A 14,513-nucleotide genomic window follows, 5' to 3' on the forward strand; every position below is an offset into this window, starting at 1 on the left:
CTGCAGTGTCAGAGTCAGGTCACAAACCATGGGAGCAAATGCCTTTATTAGCTCTTAGCTGCTGCATCTTGGTGCGGGGCCACAATCCGGGCTGGGCACAAGCAGAGAGGCAGTGGCCTGCGTGGGGCAGCACGGTGGCAGCCGGGGACCCTGTGGCCAGTGGGGCCAGCACAGCCAAGCTGGGCTGGGCCGGGGCTGAGATCTTCCCAGACCCGAGGCCAGAACCCAGGAGTCCCAGCTCCAAGTCCTGGCTACCCGCCCCCCACACTCCCCTCCCAGAGACCTCAGGGGTCCTCACACCTGCCCTGATAGCCCCCACTGCCCTCCTGGAACAAAGCAGAGAACCCAGGTGTCCAGGCTCTACCCACTCCCCCACGCTGCCTCCTGCTGCCATGCAGATGCAGGCAGTTTGGCCCTGGCACCAGCCTGTGGGGGTGCAGGATGGGGCAGGGAGTGGGGGGAGGTTAGTGGGCGGACATCTTGCTGAGCAGCGCCTCGCGGTGCACCTCACGGTAGGCATTGCGCAGCAGCACGTAGGGGAAGCAGGTCTCCAGCATGTCTGCGGTCAGGAAGGATGACTCCTCCACGATCTGCCAGGGCCAGGGCATGGGGTCAGGGCGGGCTGAAGTCAGGCGGGGGTGCTGGAGCTGAGCCCCAGCCTAGCCCCGCCATGGCCTAGCCTCCACTTGGACGGACCACGGGCACTGTGGCCCAGGCACGGAGCAGGGTCAGGAGGCAGCCTCCAGGGCTAGATCCAGGTAGGGGACTCAGTGTATCCAGCTGCCAGGTCATCCTCCAGCCCCTGGGGAGCCCGGAGGTGGCACAGGGCACTCACCCGAAGAAGGAGCAGGGAGATGGCCTCGCGGCTCTTGGTGTGCAGCCGGTCAGGTTCCTGCCCCAGCTGCAGGAGACTCATGGATGCCAACTGCAAGGCACAGGGGGGTAGGACAGTGCCCTCTGCCTGCTCTACCCAGAGCACCCCTGGGCCAGGGCAGGTGATGCCCATTCCCCCCAGCCCGTAGCAGGGCCAGGTGGACTCTGCTCCCCCAGGCTCCAGCATGGGGGTCCCCTGCACCTGTGTCCTGTGTGGTCCAGAGCCTTGGGGGTCCCCAGCACCTGGCCCTGCACCCAGATCCTGGCAGATTGCCAGGTGCCAGGGAGCCAAGCAAGGCCAGTGGCCAGGTCTGGTGTCCCCCCACACCCACGCTGCCCTGTGCCTGAGACCCCCATGCTCACCAGCAGGAACTCCTTGAGGTGGACCTCAATGTTCTTGCTGTAGATGGTGAAAAGGGCAGCGGAGACCTGGATGATGGCTTTGGCCAGGCAGTGGCTGTTGTTGCTGAATGCTGTGGGAGCCAGGGCCGGTCAGTGGGGGGGGGCAGGACTCCATGCCCCAACCCCCCCACCAAAAAAAAAAGCACTGAGGCTGCATCTGACCCTGCTAGCCGGCCCCTCTGCTCTCATGGGCTGGCGGGTGCCCGGGGGCTGTGCCAATGCTCCTGCTGGGCCCTGCAGGGTTCTGGCTAGAGGATCTCATGACTCCACTCAGGCTCAGACCCACTGCATTGGGGGCAGAAGAGATTTTACCCCCTGGTTAGACTAGTATGGACTGAGGAACGGGGGCTGCCTTCCTCTGTACTGGGGCACAGCCACTGCCTGGGATCTCTGGAGCATCAATTAACCCCTTTTGGTGCCAGATGCTGGTGGCCGCAGCCCCCTGCTCTCCCTGGGACAGAGGTGATGCCCGGGTCTGTAGTTGCACGAAGAGTTTGGAGGACAGATGTGTTTGGTGGGGCTCAGATTGGGAGAGACCGCCCCTGTGACCCTAGGGTGTCTGTGGTCCTCACCATCCATCTCGACGTTATAGGTAACGGGCTGGGAGGCCAGGAGAGGCATGGCCACGGCTATGAAGACCAGAAGCAGGCACGCAGCCTTGTAGTCTTCCTCCTGGGATGATCCATCTGTGGGGCAGAGAGGGGATGTTAGCCTGGTCCCCAGCCTTGAACAGAGGGCACTGGCATGACCCCCTGCACCTGTCCCCATCTGCCCCCATCCGGCAGCAGGGCCAGGGCCAGCGTGGGGACCCCAGTGTCCTTGGTGAAGCCTCCCCGGAGTCTTGTTGGGGGCTGGCTCCCCACTCCCTAGGCCCGGTGCCACCACCCCCACCCCGGTTTATGACCCACCATGCCCCCCTCCCCTTCCCCCCAGCACAGGCACCCAGCATGTGCAGCAGGCATCCATGGGCAAAGACCATAAGTGTGTGCCTAACTTGTGGGGGTCTTGGTGGTGTATGTGTGTGTGGCTGCAGATACGGGCACGTACAATGCGTGTACACACCGGGGGCCTGCCTCCTCTGTGCATGTGTGTGGGTGGTTGTTTGTGTGCAGTGTATGTGTGCGCAGGTTGGTATGTGGGTTCAGTGTGCCTGTGTAGTGTGTGTGTAGTGTGTGTGTGCAGTGTAGTACATGTGCACTCTGCATGTTCAGTGTGTGTGTGTGTGTGTGTGTGTGTGTGTGTGTGTGTGCAGTGTGGGTGCTTGGTGTCTGTGCAGTGTGTATCCATGCATAGTGCACATGTGCAGTATGGCTGAGTGTGTGTGCAGCATGTGTGTGCACACAGTGTGCATGTGTGCACAATGTATGTGCAGTGTGTATTCATGCGCAGCGTCTGTGTGAGCAGTATGTCTATTCCATGTGCCTGTTTGTGTACTGCGTGTGCAGGCAGCATATACATGTGTGCAGGGCATGTGTGTGCACCCACAGAGGTTTGTGTGCAATGTGTGCACGTATGTGGTGTACATGTGTGTGCAGGGTGCATCCCCCTACGTGCCCCATCTCCTACCGGACTTCAGGCTGGCCAGGGCAGCCACCAGGGCTGGGTCGATGTCGCAGGGGAGGCCTGCAGCTGTGGCCAACTCAAAGATGCTCAGGGTGACCTGGGGGCAGCACCCAGACAGCTTCAGACGGAGGTGGGCGGGGGGGACACAACCCATGGCCGGCACCCCCCGGCTCCCACACCCACCGTCCTCAGCCACAGGGGCTGCCCCAGGGAGCGATAAACCCAGCACCACTGCCCCCCACCCCGAGCTCCCAGGGATGCCTGGGTCCCGGCCGCACCATCCACCTTGATGTCAGTGTCAGGGGTGACAACGTCTTTGAGGCACTCGATGGGGCCCATCAGGAAGGGGCAGTGGCTGGAGAAGACCTGTGGGGTCGGGGGGGGACACCTGTGAGCCAGGTCTAGCCCCCCAGCAACATGCAGCTGGTGCGGGGAAGGAATGGGCCAGGATGCGGCCTGGGCACAGTGGGTATGGCTGGGGGAGTCCATAGCAACCCCTGCCTCAGCCAGCCCTGCCCTGGGGCACCCCCCATGCAGAGGTGGCTCTGGGGCAGCCTCACCTCCCGTAGGCCCTGCTGGGCCATGGCGCGGAAGCTCAGGATCTCCCCGATGATCGTCATCCTCTTCAGCACATTGTCAGCAGCTTGGGGAGGACGGGGGGTAGCTGGTTACCAGAGGGTGACGCACCTCAGCCCTACTGGTGCCCCTCACTCCCAGCCCTGTGCCTCCTTGGCCTTCCCAGTACCCCTCAGTCCCAATCTGCAGCCCCTTGCCCCCCTCTTACTTGCTACCCGAACCCCTTGCTCTTCCCCTCTGCACTCCACTCTTCTAGTAGTTCAGGCCCATCCACAACCCCCAGAGGCAGGACTGCCCCCTCCCCACCAAGCCTGGCAGCCTGGGGTCAGTGTGGGGTGCTCACAGGTCAGCCGGGGTGTCAGCGCCGCCATCTGCTCAGGGTTGTAGAAGTTGGAGCGGATTTGCACCAGCACATCCATGTTCTCATTCACGAGCTTCTGCAGGGCCGGGGGGGGGGGTGTCAGTGGGGCCCCCCAGAGCCCTCCCCTTCCCCAGAGACCCCAAAACCTCCCCAGCAGCCAGGAGGACACCCAGCATTGATGAAGGACTGACCTTGCTCCCGTCCTGGCACCCAGGACTGAACCCAGGTGTCCAGGCTCCCGCCCTGCCCCTCGCCCTACCTTTAGCTCCCCGACCTGCGAGGTGACGTGCCACATGAGGTTGTCACTCAGGAACTTCATGCCGTAGGGGCCCAGCAGCTCGGCCAGTGCCCGCATCTCTGGGGGGGACAGGGGGTCAGCCCCACATCTCCCCCCCAGCCCTTGGTGTCCCCCCCAGCCAAGTCCGGAGGCCCTGCCCTGGCTCACCCATAATGTCGGAGAACTCCTGGGCGCTGAAAGACCCTTCACCCTCCCGGGGCTGGTTCACGAAGGCCTCCATGGCTGGCGACAGGACAATGGTGCCCATGCTGGCCTGGCGCAGCAGCGCCTCCAGGTACCTGCCGGCAGCACCCATCACTGGCCCTGCAACCCGCTTGGTTGGGAAGAACTGGGGGTGGGCAGGGGCTCCAGGTCGGGAGTGAGGGGCACCAGCAGGGTTGGGGGGTAGGGGACTGTGGGTCTGGAGTGAGGGGTACTGGCAGGGCTGGGGGGGGTCAGGGGGCTGCAGGTTGGGAGTGAGGGGCACTGCAGGGCTGGGGACAGGGGAGGACAGGGGCTGCCCAGAGCAGCTGTGGGGCGCTGGGTCCGCCAGCCCTTGTTCAGGCAGGGGGCTGTGAGCCGGGAGCCCAACTGCAGGGGGACGTGGCTGTGGCCCTTGGCTCTGTGTGTCTGTCCATCCCCCACGTGAAAGTGGGGGTCCTGGTCAGATGGCACCAGAGGACACATCAGGCCACGGCACCCCATCTTGGTTCCTAGTGGCTCCCAATGGCAACACGCCATAGGGACCCGGTCCCGTGTCCGTGCTGCCCCTACCAGTTGGTGTAGATGGTGGTGAGGGTCTGCTCCCCGCGCGAATCCAGGGGCTGTGTCTGCTGCAGCAGCACAGAGCGCACAAGGCGCCCGGCGTCCAGCCCCAGGCGTGGGCCCAGCGCCACCAGGAAGCCCTCGTAGGCCCGCAGCCCCGCCAGCACCTCCGAGGGCCGCGCCACCTCCTGCGTGGCCGAGCTGTGTCTTGCCAGCCCCAGGATGGCCCGGCTGAGCCGAACCTCCAGCTGGCTGCTCAGGAACTCGGGAGGCGCCAGCACGTGCTCGAAGACCGTGATGCTGCCCACGTGCGCCAGGCTCAGCGTCAACTCCGTCAGCACCACATGCAGCTTGTCCAGGCTGCGCGGACAGGGATGGGGGTGTCACCATGGGGCAGCTGTACGCCTGGGTTACCTGCCCACCCTGCCTCCCCAACCCCGTGCTCACTTGGTAACCAGGCTGCGGTCCTTGCGCTGGCTCTCAGCCCCTGGCTTGTCCCGTTCGGGCTCCCCCTTCCGCGCTGGCTGCCTCTGGGACTTCTTGTTGCGGGCCTTGCTGATGGTGGTGGCGCAGTGCTTGGGCAGCAGCTGGGGACACCAGGGTGGGCTCAGCCACTGGGCCACAGCCCCCAGCACCCCTCCCCCTGCTGGGACCCGCCCCCCCAGGGCAGTCCCACCTGCTCACTGAGGTTGCGCTGCTCGGCGCACGTGTCCATGATGCAGGTGCTGGCCTGACGAGCGAGCTGCTCCAGGAAACTATGACAGAGCCCCACGGCGCCGACCTGCAGGTGCGGGTACTAGGGGGCATGTGGGGGGTGGGGGGTGAGATCAGGGCCCTGCAGTTCCCCCCAGTACCAGACACTGCCACACATGGTCTGGTCCCCCCTGCAGTGGCATGCATGTCCCATGCCATCCCATGCCATTCCCCACCTTTCCCCCCCACATTGGCAAGTGGACCATCCCCCTCCCTGGCATACGCACGTGTCCCATCCCCCCCACCAGCTGCACAGACCTCTTCCGGGCACATAGGGTGGGTGGCGCAGTCAAAGCGGGCGCAGATCAGGGGGAAGGCGATGGCATAGCGCAGCATGGCTGGCTCCTCCACTGCCAGCCCAAAGAGTCGCTCAAGGGGCCGCACGTAGAAGCTGGGGGGGGGCATGGGAGGGGGGTGAGGTCATGGGAGGGCACATGCGGGCGAGGCAGAGGCACATGCAATGCCCCAGACATGTGCAGGGCTGCGTACGTGGGACATGTGCACAAGGGGGCAGCCACCCCACTTCTATGGGAGCAGGGGAAACTGAGGCACGTGTGGAGCAGGCCCAGCACCAAGCCTGCAGGTCCCACGCACATTGCATCCCCGCCACTTCATTTCCCAGCCCCCCCCCCCCCCGCTCTAGCCCCTTCCAGCTCCCAGCCCCCTCTCCATCCCAAGGTACCAGAGGACAGAGAGGTTGGCGGTCTCGGTCAGCAGCTCGCCTAGCCCGTCCAGCAGACGTGTGTGGAAGACAATGAGGTTCATGACGCGGCCAAGGTCTGCGACCTCGCGCAGCTGCAGGGGGGCCTTGGCCACGCTCGTGTAGGCCTGGGCGGGGGGGCACAGTGTCAGTGCAGGCAGGACCCCTGGCATCCAGGGGCTGGGGTTGTGATGGGGGGGCAGTTACCTGCAGACGAAACCAGTCCAGCCGAAGCCCTGAGAAGTCGAATGGCTCCTTGTTGTCCACTGTGGGCGAAACACAGCTGTGGACATGTAAGGGGCCGGACATGGGGGGGTCCTACAGCCAGACCCCGGGGCAGACATGCTCAGAGCGGACCCACCCGTTCTGTGCCATGGGGGCCAGGCCTTGTGAGAGTGGTGGTGGGGCGGGGGGGGTCACCTTGTTTGAAGGAGAGGGACGAGAGCACTCCAACGAAGGCTGACATGATGATGGACTCCTCCTCGGGGCACACGGACAAGTTCTGGGGGGACGATGACCGGCACTCAGCACTCCTGAGCCCAGCACCTCCCCGAAGCCCAGGCCCCTGTCCTGCCTCCCCCCGCACCTGGATGATGTCGCTGAGGATGAGGGCGTCAAAGCGTGCCAGGTACTGTACATGGTAGCGCTGGATCACGGTCGCGTGCCTCTGGGCCAGGCCACGAAGCTGCTCCATCAGGAATAGCAGCTCGGCCAGGTAGCTGCACCAGACACGGGCGTCACAGCCATGGGGCAAACCCCACAACCAGCTCACATCCCTCCCCCACAATTCCCAGCCCCCCTGGCTAGCGCTCCCCAACCCCATGAGGTGGATGGGGCCCAGGATCATTCCCCAGCCTCCGGGGCCTCAGGGCTCGACACCTCCGACCTCTCCAAAGGGAGCCAGGCCAGGACCTGCTGCCCGGGGGTATCCGCCCTACCTGTCCGCGTAGTCCTCGGGGGTCTTGGTCTTGGTGACATGCTCGGCGTGACGCACCAGCCAGCTCACCTCATCACGGCAGAAAGACAGCGCCATGAAGACGTACAGCGCCTGGAGCAGGGCCAGGGCAAATGCTGGTCAGACCTGGTGCACAGCACCCAGCGCTGGCTCTGCCCGGGGGGTGGCGGGGGGTGGTCTAGGAGCCCCGGCTGTGGCCCAGACCCCCCCCCACACACACACTGACGTGCTGGAGGTCCCCACTCACCTTGGGGCCCAGCAGCCCAGGCTGGTCAGCCAGCAGTGCCTCCAGCTCCCGCACAGCCCCACGCAGGAAGGCTCGGCGGTTCCTGTGCAGCTGCCCGCTGTGCAGGGAGTGGGGGGTCATGACTGGCGAGGCCCCCATGTCACCCCCCACCCCATGCCTGTCCCAGCCTGGACCTGCTGCTGGCTGTGTCCTGACCAGGGTTGGGGGGCGTGGGGGAGCCACCAGTCCTCTGGGTCCACCCGGCCCTCCCAGGGTCCGCATGAGGACAGCCACGGCCCCATGGGCCCTGAACCAGGGGGAGCTAGCAAGGGCCCAGGTGGGACAGCAGGGGGGCTGCGAGTCGGCAGTGAGGGGCACCAGGAAGGCTGTTGGGGGGGAGCAGGGGGATGTGGGTTGGGAGTGAGGGGCACCACCGGCAGGGCTGGAGAGCCCCGAGGCCGGGGGGTCCCAATCCTGCGAGGCTTGGGGCTCGTACCTGTGCATCACCACATGCTCCTTGCACTCCTTGATATCAGCCCCACGCTTCCCGTAGCTACAGAGAGGGAGGGGGTCAGAAACAGCACAGGTCCCCCCATCCCCCTACCCCACTGTGATCCCTGCTCCCGTGCATGGTGCCAGCCCCCCACCACCACTTGCCCCCAGGTCTCCTTCCCCATTACCCCTTGAGGCTGCTGAAGAAGTCCTCGGTGACCTTGTGGATCTGCAGCACCTCATCACGCACCAGGGGCACGTAGAGGGACCCACGCAGCGCCAGCTTCCACAGCTCCAGACACTGGGGCACGGCGCTCAGTGACCCGTGGCACAGCAGGAACCCCACTGCGGGGAGGGGAAGAGTCAGGGACCTGCTGCCCTGGGCTGGGTGGGCAGGCCAATACCAGGGCCCAGCACAGTGTCCCGTGAGGTGCACTCACCTAGGATCCAGCGCTCCATCACCTCCAGCGACAGGTACTCGCAGGCCATCTGGGGAGAAAGGAGGTCACCTTCGCTCTCATGTGCCCCTCACCGCCGCCGCCAACCCCGCTAGCACCTTGGTCACTAGGAGCAACCAGGACGGACTGGGTGGTCCATAGGCCCCTGCTTGCTGTCCTCTGTGCCCAGTGAGCAACTGCAGCCGGGCCCACGGCTGACCCCTTCAGCTGCTCCTAGCCCCAGGCCTCAGCCCATGCACCCCAGCTGTGCACAGGCAGAGCCCCAGCTGGGCACCCCCCAGACCCCCTGTGTGGCAGGCACACTCACTGTGTCCGAGGTAGCCGGTGCCAGCAAGTTGCTCGTGGGGCCAATGAGACTCAGCAGCTGGTCGCTGCGCCACTGCTCAGCCGCCTGGTTTCGCCGCACGAAGAGGAAGTGCAGTGACAGCAGGGCGCCGGTCACCGCCTGCGGGGTGGCAGGGGCAGGGCTGGGCAAGGGCCTGTTTGCCCAGGTTCAGCTCAGCCCAGTGCTGCCTCCATCCCCGCCACCCCTCACCTTGCTGTGGGGCCCAAACTCCTCGCTGAGCTTGCGGAGTGGGTGGTCGTATTCCAGCACCATCTGGCCCAGTCGGGCGCAGCTGGGGTCACTGTGGGCACAGGGGGCACCGGTTTGACACAGCCCCAGGAAGCACTGCCCTGGAGCCCCCACCTGCCAGCATCACCCCCTGCCCCCCCCAGGCACCGACCTAGTCCCGTGCAACATCTCGTGGGCACAGTTGTAGAGGCCGATGAGCACCTTGCGGTCCTCAATGCGCGCCAGGAGCAAGATAAGTGCTGAATAGGTCACCACCAGATCCAGGTAGTTCTTGGTGAAGTCGTAGTTCAAATTCTAGAGAGATAGGGAGAGTGGGCTGGGGGTACAGCCAGGCTCGCCCCACCTCCTGCAGGCACCTGGCAGCAGGCTCTGCCCAGTGCCCGCCCCATAGTAGTCCCCTAGTGCCACTCACAATGTCAAAGTAGCACTGGCTGGCATCGATGGCGTTCAGCAGTTCATAGACGTGGTCCTGGCAGGGGGTGGCACCATGTCAGCCCCAGGAGGTTCCCCCAACAGCCCCATGGACCCCCCAGCAGCCTACCCAGGCACATGCTGCTGGGTACAGTCTGTGCCCAGCGTGCCCTGGTGTGGGGCAAATGGCAGAGCCAGGGGGAAGGTGGTGCAAGGCTGGGGGTCCTCACCCTGCCTGGCCCCCCACCCTGCCCCAGCTCACCCGAAACTCCATGACATCCACGAAGGACTGGTAGTAGGTGCCGAGCACGCGGATGATCTCGCCCTTCTCCTTGTGCACCTGGCCCAGGTGTTGCTGAGCAGAGGGGCAGCGGGGTCATGACATGGGCATGGGACCACAGGGCCCAGCTGTGCAATGCCCCAGCATGGTGACGGGGCAGCACAGTGAGGTCATGGGGTGCCCCAGCACTATTGCAGGGCAATGCAGTATGGTCATGGGGCACCCCCACATGTTCACAGAGTAGCACATGTCCCTGGGACAACGTGGCAAGGCCATGGGCAATACAGTGTGGTCATGGAGCAATACGGCACAGTCATGGGGTGTTGTGCCATGGTTATGGGGCAACACAGCGTGATCATGGGATGGTCTCGGGGCAATATGGCATCATCATGGGGCAGGATGGCACTGTCCTGGGGTAAAATAATGTGGCCCTGGGGCGGCATGGCCAGGTCATGGCCAACAGTGAGGTCATGGGGCAACATGGCACCATCATGGGACAGCACAACATGGTCCTGGAGTGATGTGGCAAGGTCATGGGCAACACAGCATAGTCATGGGGCAATATGGCTTACTTGTGGGGTGCCCTAGCACAGTCACGGGGCACCCCAGGACCTCAATGCAGCCCTGATTTGGCTGCCTCGGGGTTGGCACCAGGAGGGCACAGGTCCCAGGGAGCTGGCCTGTGGGGCATGGGCCTGGGGGCAGGGGCTGGGCCCTCACCGTGCTGCTGCGCATGTCCAGGCTGGGGAACTTCTTGTTGATGTACTTGAGGGCCGGCTCCATGGCCTTCTCCAGCAGGAACGAGGGCTTGGTGCGGGTATCCGCACACGTCTGCAACACAGAGCCATGTCAGCTGGGAGTGCTGGGCAGGGTGTCTCAGACCCTGTACTGTGCACCAGGTGGGCGAGTCTCCCATAGCTCTGCTTCAGGTTGGGCGGGCTCCAGTTCCCCGGGGAGAGGCTGTGTGGCTGGGTTGCATGGGGAAAAGGGAAGCTGTCAGCATCAGGAAGGAAAGGGCCAGGGCCTCTGCAATGCAGCCCCTTCTGCCCTTGCCCAACATTGCCCCCAGCGACCACCCTGCACAGGACTGGGGGCAGTGCCCACCGTGCTGCAGGGGAGGGGAGAGGTGTGGTGAAGTGACAGGACTGGGACCCCACAGCCGTTTGTGTCAAAGGGCTCTTCTGGAGGTGATAGGATCTGTTCTAGGCCCCCAGCCAGGTTCGGGCCCTGGGTGACCACCCAGAGCCCAGGAAAAACCCCAGGCAGCCTGCCCTCCCCACCCTGCCCCCATACCTTCTTGATGTTGTACATGCGGATGAGGACGCCCTGGCCACGGTCATTGAGGATCGTCAGCTTCTCGGCGAACTTGTGCTGGTACACGGAGGGCAGCGACATGGTGCGACGGGCCCGTGGGCACCGGGCTGGGCCGGGCTGGGCCGCGATGGCGTCGCTTCCTCCGATGCTCCCCCAGTGCCTCAAGCGACTTCCCCTTCGGGGCCGCCACTTCCTGGGCTGGGCTGGGCGGACGTGGGCTCCACGCTCCCCACCCAGCCCCCATCACGAGGCCCAGCTCCACCCCCGGCTGCAGCTTTTCAGCCCCCAGGGACACCCCCAGCTCAGCCAGGCCCCCACGCCTAACACCTGCATCCTGTGTGTGCACACGCGTGTGCTCCTGGCCGTGCCGCTTGCCCCGGCCTCCCGTGGCTTGCCGTGGTGTTTACCTGGCGTTGGGGTCTTGTGGGCGTGGAGATGATGACGTCTCAGGGGTCCATGGAGGGGTCTTGGTAGCCACGTTTCTCCCCTGAGAATCAGGCTGGCACCCCCAAAGCCCCCTGCCAGCCGGTCCTCCATAGGACTAGTTCCCCCCAAGCTCGCCTGAGATCGGAGCCCCCGGGCACAGGAGCAGGCTGGCCCAGGACATCCCAGCTCACACCCCCCGTGGCATCTGCCCTGCCTATGTGTGGTTGGGACCTCTGCAGGGCACACATGCTACATCTAAGGGTCCCTACCCAGCTTTGCCCCCCCCCCTCCACCGGCTGGTCCCAGCCCAGGTAGGGGCACAGTGATCTCACAAAGGTCACTGAGCCCTGCTTTGCCATTGGCTGGGGCAGTTGCACCAGGGCAGGCTCCACTGCTTGCAGGCAGCCACCTCGCCCCCACACCAGGCACAGGAAGCAGCCGAAGCTTGGAGCCTGCCCCAGCCCTAAAGCAGATTCAGGAGGAGAGTTTTGTCTGAGAAATAAGGTAGGAAGTCCCTCCCAGGGGCGTGGCCAGCTGGTGTATAAGAGGCTGCAGAGCTGCAGTAGCTTGCAAGGGGTGGGGGTCCTGGCTGTAGTCCCTGGTGTCCTATCCTTCCACCCACCTGCAGGACCATGGACCCTGAGCGGCTCCTCCAGTGCCCCTACGACAAGACCCACCAGATCCGTGCTTGCCGGTTTCCCTACCACCTGGTCAAGTGCCGGGAGGTGAGAGCGAGCTGTCCTGCAGCTACCCGTGTAGTCATAAGGAGGGTGGTTGGGGGGGTGTCCCAGCTTTAATGCCCCCTGAGCCTCCTTACCTTGCTGTTCCCAGAACAACAGGAAGGCAGCAGCCGAGCTTGCCACGTGCCCCTACAATGCGCGCCACAAGGTCCCAAAGCGTGAGCTCCAGCTCCACATTGCTACCTGCTCCAACAACCAGGGGATGAAGCTCCTTGCTGGTAAAGCAGGGGTGAGGGGGGCAGAATGGGGCCACTAGGCTGCCCCTGCACCCTCATCCTGCACAGGGTCTCCCCACCTATTCTGCTGGTATGATGGGGGTCCCTGATGGCTCCCGTCTGAATGTGGAGTGCCACCTGGGGCCAGGCCAGACACTGCCCCTGCCTGCCTGCGCCCCACTAGTCTCCTCCACTTGCAGAGACTGAGGCCCCGTTCCCACCCAGGACTGAGCTGAAGGAGATGCCAGGTGCCTGGCAGTGCCCCCCATGCCAGGAAGACTGGGAAGCAGGTGAGTCATGGCATCCGCCTCGGTCGTGGCCAGCATGCTGCCTGAACCCCTGACACCTTCGTATGAGCCCTCCCCAGCAGAGAGATCCCTGCGGCCTTGCGTAGACGTGGTTGGCCTTGAAGTGGTTGGCAGCCTGCAGCACAAAGAGAAGCGGGGCTGTGCTGTGCCTCTGCCCAATCCTTCCAAGCTGAGAGCCCAAGAGTGCTGCCCAAGCCACGGGGCAACCTCTGCCCGCAGGCTATGGGCAGGGCTGGACCCTGTCCTGAGACCGGCCCTGGACCCTTGGCTCTGCTGATCCACATGCATCTCCACCCGCAGATGCAGACGGGTCGGGGGCTGCTGCTCCTTTCCTTTTTGGCTCCAGGGAAAACCGCCCCATGGGAGCCCCACAGAGGTGAGAGCAGCCCTGGGTGCCCCTTGTCGCATAGGTGGGAGGTCTCTAGGCACTGGCAGGTGGAAGCCAGCCATGTCCCAGCCCCTCTTGGGCTGGTTGAGGGGAGCCTCCATGTTTCCAGGGCACCCACAACCTTACCCCTTCCCAGGCACCAGGCGTGGCAGGAGCTGTGGGCTCTGCCCTGGCCTTGCTCAGAACTGCGTCTAGAGGTGCCTGGTGGCTGAGATGTAGTCACCAGGCAGCCTTGCCCCAGCTCGTGAAACATTTCTGTTCTCCCTTTCCAGGTTCTCCAAGTGTCCGTGAGCAGTGGGGGAGACCCAGGGGAAACGTGAGCTCCAACTTGGCCCTGCAGAGCCAAGGCAACCCCTAGACAGTGGTTTTAATGCAGACAAATAGAGTCAATAAATGTTTTGCTTTTATCGCCCTGTGGCCTTGAACTTGCAACCCTGTAGCTTGGCATCTGCCCCCAGGGACTGCCTAAATCCCAATGAATTATAGCTGCAGCTAGAGCCAGCCAGAGACATCCTCACCTTGCTGTGAAGGGCAGACAGGGATCGGCTGAGGCCCAGCCCGAGCTTGCCTGGGCTCTTTCCGATCCTGCTGCACTGCAAGGAAAGGCCAGGAACAGGGTAAGCTGATTGACTAATGGAGGGCCCTGATCCTTGAGAACAGGCCAGACTTTTAGCTTAATCAAAGCCAATACAGCTCTTTGGGCTCCCCCGGGAGCTCACATCCAGCAAGCAGCCAGGCAGGGCGTTGATCCAGATGTTACCATGTGTGCTGGGGAAGGAGATCTGTTTTAATGACTGACCTAGGTTTCTATCAAGCCTAGAAGCATGGGGCAGGCTGGGGATGGGGACCGGGCTGAGCCAACGCTCCTGCTGTGACTGAAAGCTGGAGGGTCCTAGCTAGAGGGTCTTGCCCCTGCATTCAAGCTCAGAGCAACACTGCATTAGGAGCAGGAAGGGACTTTTCCACTGGTTAGACTGATACAGCCTGGGGGGGTGGAGGGGTTCCTTCCTCTGTAGCAGGGTCACGGACTCTGCCTGGCACCTCCTTGTGTATTAATACCCTTTATGGGAGCAGGACAGTGGTGGCCACAGTTCCCCTGCTATCCCCAGGGCAGGTTTGGGTGTGAGGTGTTGTCAGAGTGGGCAGTAGTTTTACTAAGAGATCAGATGATGGATTTTGTACAGGACAGCTCGGATGCGGCTGGTCCTGCCTCAGGCAGGGGCTTAGATGAGAGGTGACTTCAGCAGCTCCCTTCCTGCCCCGTGGGTTTGACTTTGCCCCAAGGCAAACAGCTGTTTCCCAGCTGGCTTCTCTGCCAGTGGAACTGGTCTGGCTCGAGCGTTCGCATTGCTCCAGGAACGTGCATCCACTTGGCTGCTGCACAGACGATACCTGTTGCAGGAGGCAGCTTGGCTGTCCCCAAAATAGCAACAGCAAAAAGCAACGGAGCTTTGAC

The 14,513-nt window shown here is 63.7% G+C and overlaps 2 protein-coding genes across 4 annotated transcripts; one reads left to right on the forward strand and one right to left on the reverse strand.

The window, feature by feature from the left end:
* Positions 1-29: 29 nt before the first annotated feature.
* On the reverse strand, positions 30-12,351 carry NCKAP1L (NCK associated protein 1 like). Of its 3 annotated transcripts, XM_090051116.1 has the most exons (30): positions 10,960-12,351; positions 10,387-10,497; positions 9,649-9,741; positions 9,388-9,444; positions 9,127-9,269; positions 8,937-9,027; positions 8,709-8,846; positions 8,384-8,432; positions 8,132-8,288; positions 7,948-8,004; positions 7,473-7,569; positions 7,209-7,318; positions 6,857-6,989; positions 6,691-6,772; positions 6,478-6,536; positions 6,253-6,398; positions 5,829-5,961; positions 5,494-5,613; positions 5,265-5,404; positions 4,827-5,177; positions 4,221-4,351; positions 4,035-4,132; positions 3,758-3,851; positions 3,399-3,481; positions 3,124-3,204; positions 2,842-2,935; positions 1,848-1,961; positions 1,237-1,346; positions 836-925; positions 30-590 (listed from the first exon to the last, which is right to left on the reverse strand). In XM_090051116.1, exons 1-30 carry the CDS (start codon positions 11,059-11,061, stop codon positions 465-467), a joined length of 3,390 nt encoding a protein of 1,129 aa, XP_089907242.1. In that variant the 5' UTR covers positions 11,062-12,351; the 3' UTR covers positions 30-464. The 3 variants fall into 3 exon arrangements, 2 of the variants coding, with proteins under 2 accessions (XP_089907242.1, XP_089907243.1); XM_090051117.1 differs by lacking the exons at positions 30-590; positions 836-925; positions 1,237-1,346 and adding an exon at positions 1,424-1,560; XR_016442905.1 differs by lacking the exons at positions 30-590; positions 836-925; positions 1,237-1,346 and having other exon boundaries at positions 3,117-3,204.
* Positions 11,998-13,435, forward strand: LOC149860816 (gametocyte-specific factor 1-like). Its single transcript, XM_090051127.1, has 5 exons — positions 11,998-12,131; positions 12,238-12,364; positions 12,562-12,651; positions 12,970-13,045; positions 13,330-13,435. Exons 1-5 carry the CDS (start codon positions 12,039-12,041, stop codon positions 13,346-13,348), a joined length of 405 nt encoding a protein of 134 aa, XP_089907253.1. The 5' UTR covers positions 11,998-12,038; the 3' UTR covers positions 13,349-13,435.
* The last annotated feature ends 1,078 nt before the right edge of the window (positions 13,436-14,513 follow it).

Source organism: Crocodylus siamensis, chromosome 6 (assembly GCF_052110815.1).
Source record: "Crocodylus siamensis isolate JL-2025a chromosome 6, ASM5211081v1, whole genome shotgun sequence".
In the NCBI taxonomy this organism is placed as follows: Eukaryota; Metazoa; Chordata; order Crocodylia; family Crocodylidae; genus Crocodylus; species Crocodylus siamensis.

What these genes read in the sequence shown, in the direction of transcription:
- NCKAP1L (XM_090051116.1), bottom strand. Translation starts at nt 11,061, where the DNA reads ATGTCGCTGCCCTCCGTGTACCAGCACAAGTTCGCCGAGAAGCTGACG. An exon ending in CCCGAGGACTACGCGGACAG is followed by an intron (nt 6,990 to 7,208) that starts GTAGGGCGGATA and finishes TGTCTGGTGCAG; the next exon opens with CTACCTGGCCGAGCTGCTAT. An exon ending in GCTGACACCCCGGCTGACCT is followed by an intron (nt 3,482 to 3,757) that starts GTGAGCACCCCA and finishes GTCCTCCCCAAG; the next exon opens with CTGCTGACAATGTGCTGAAG.
- LOC149860816 (XM_090051127.1), top strand. Translation starts at nt 12,039, where the DNA reads ATGGACCCTGAGCGGCTCCTCCAGTGCCCCTACGACAAGACCCACCAG. An exon ending in ACCTGGTCAAGTGCCGGGAG is followed by an intron (nt 12,132 to 12,237) that starts GTGAGAGCGAGC and finishes TGCTGTTCCCAG; the next exon opens with AACAACAGGAAGGCAGCAGC. An exon ending in CCAGGAAGACTGGGAAGCAG is followed by an intron (nt 12,652 to 12,969) that starts GTGAGTCATGGC and finishes CTCCACCCGCAG; the next exon opens with ATGCAGACGGGTCGGGGGCT.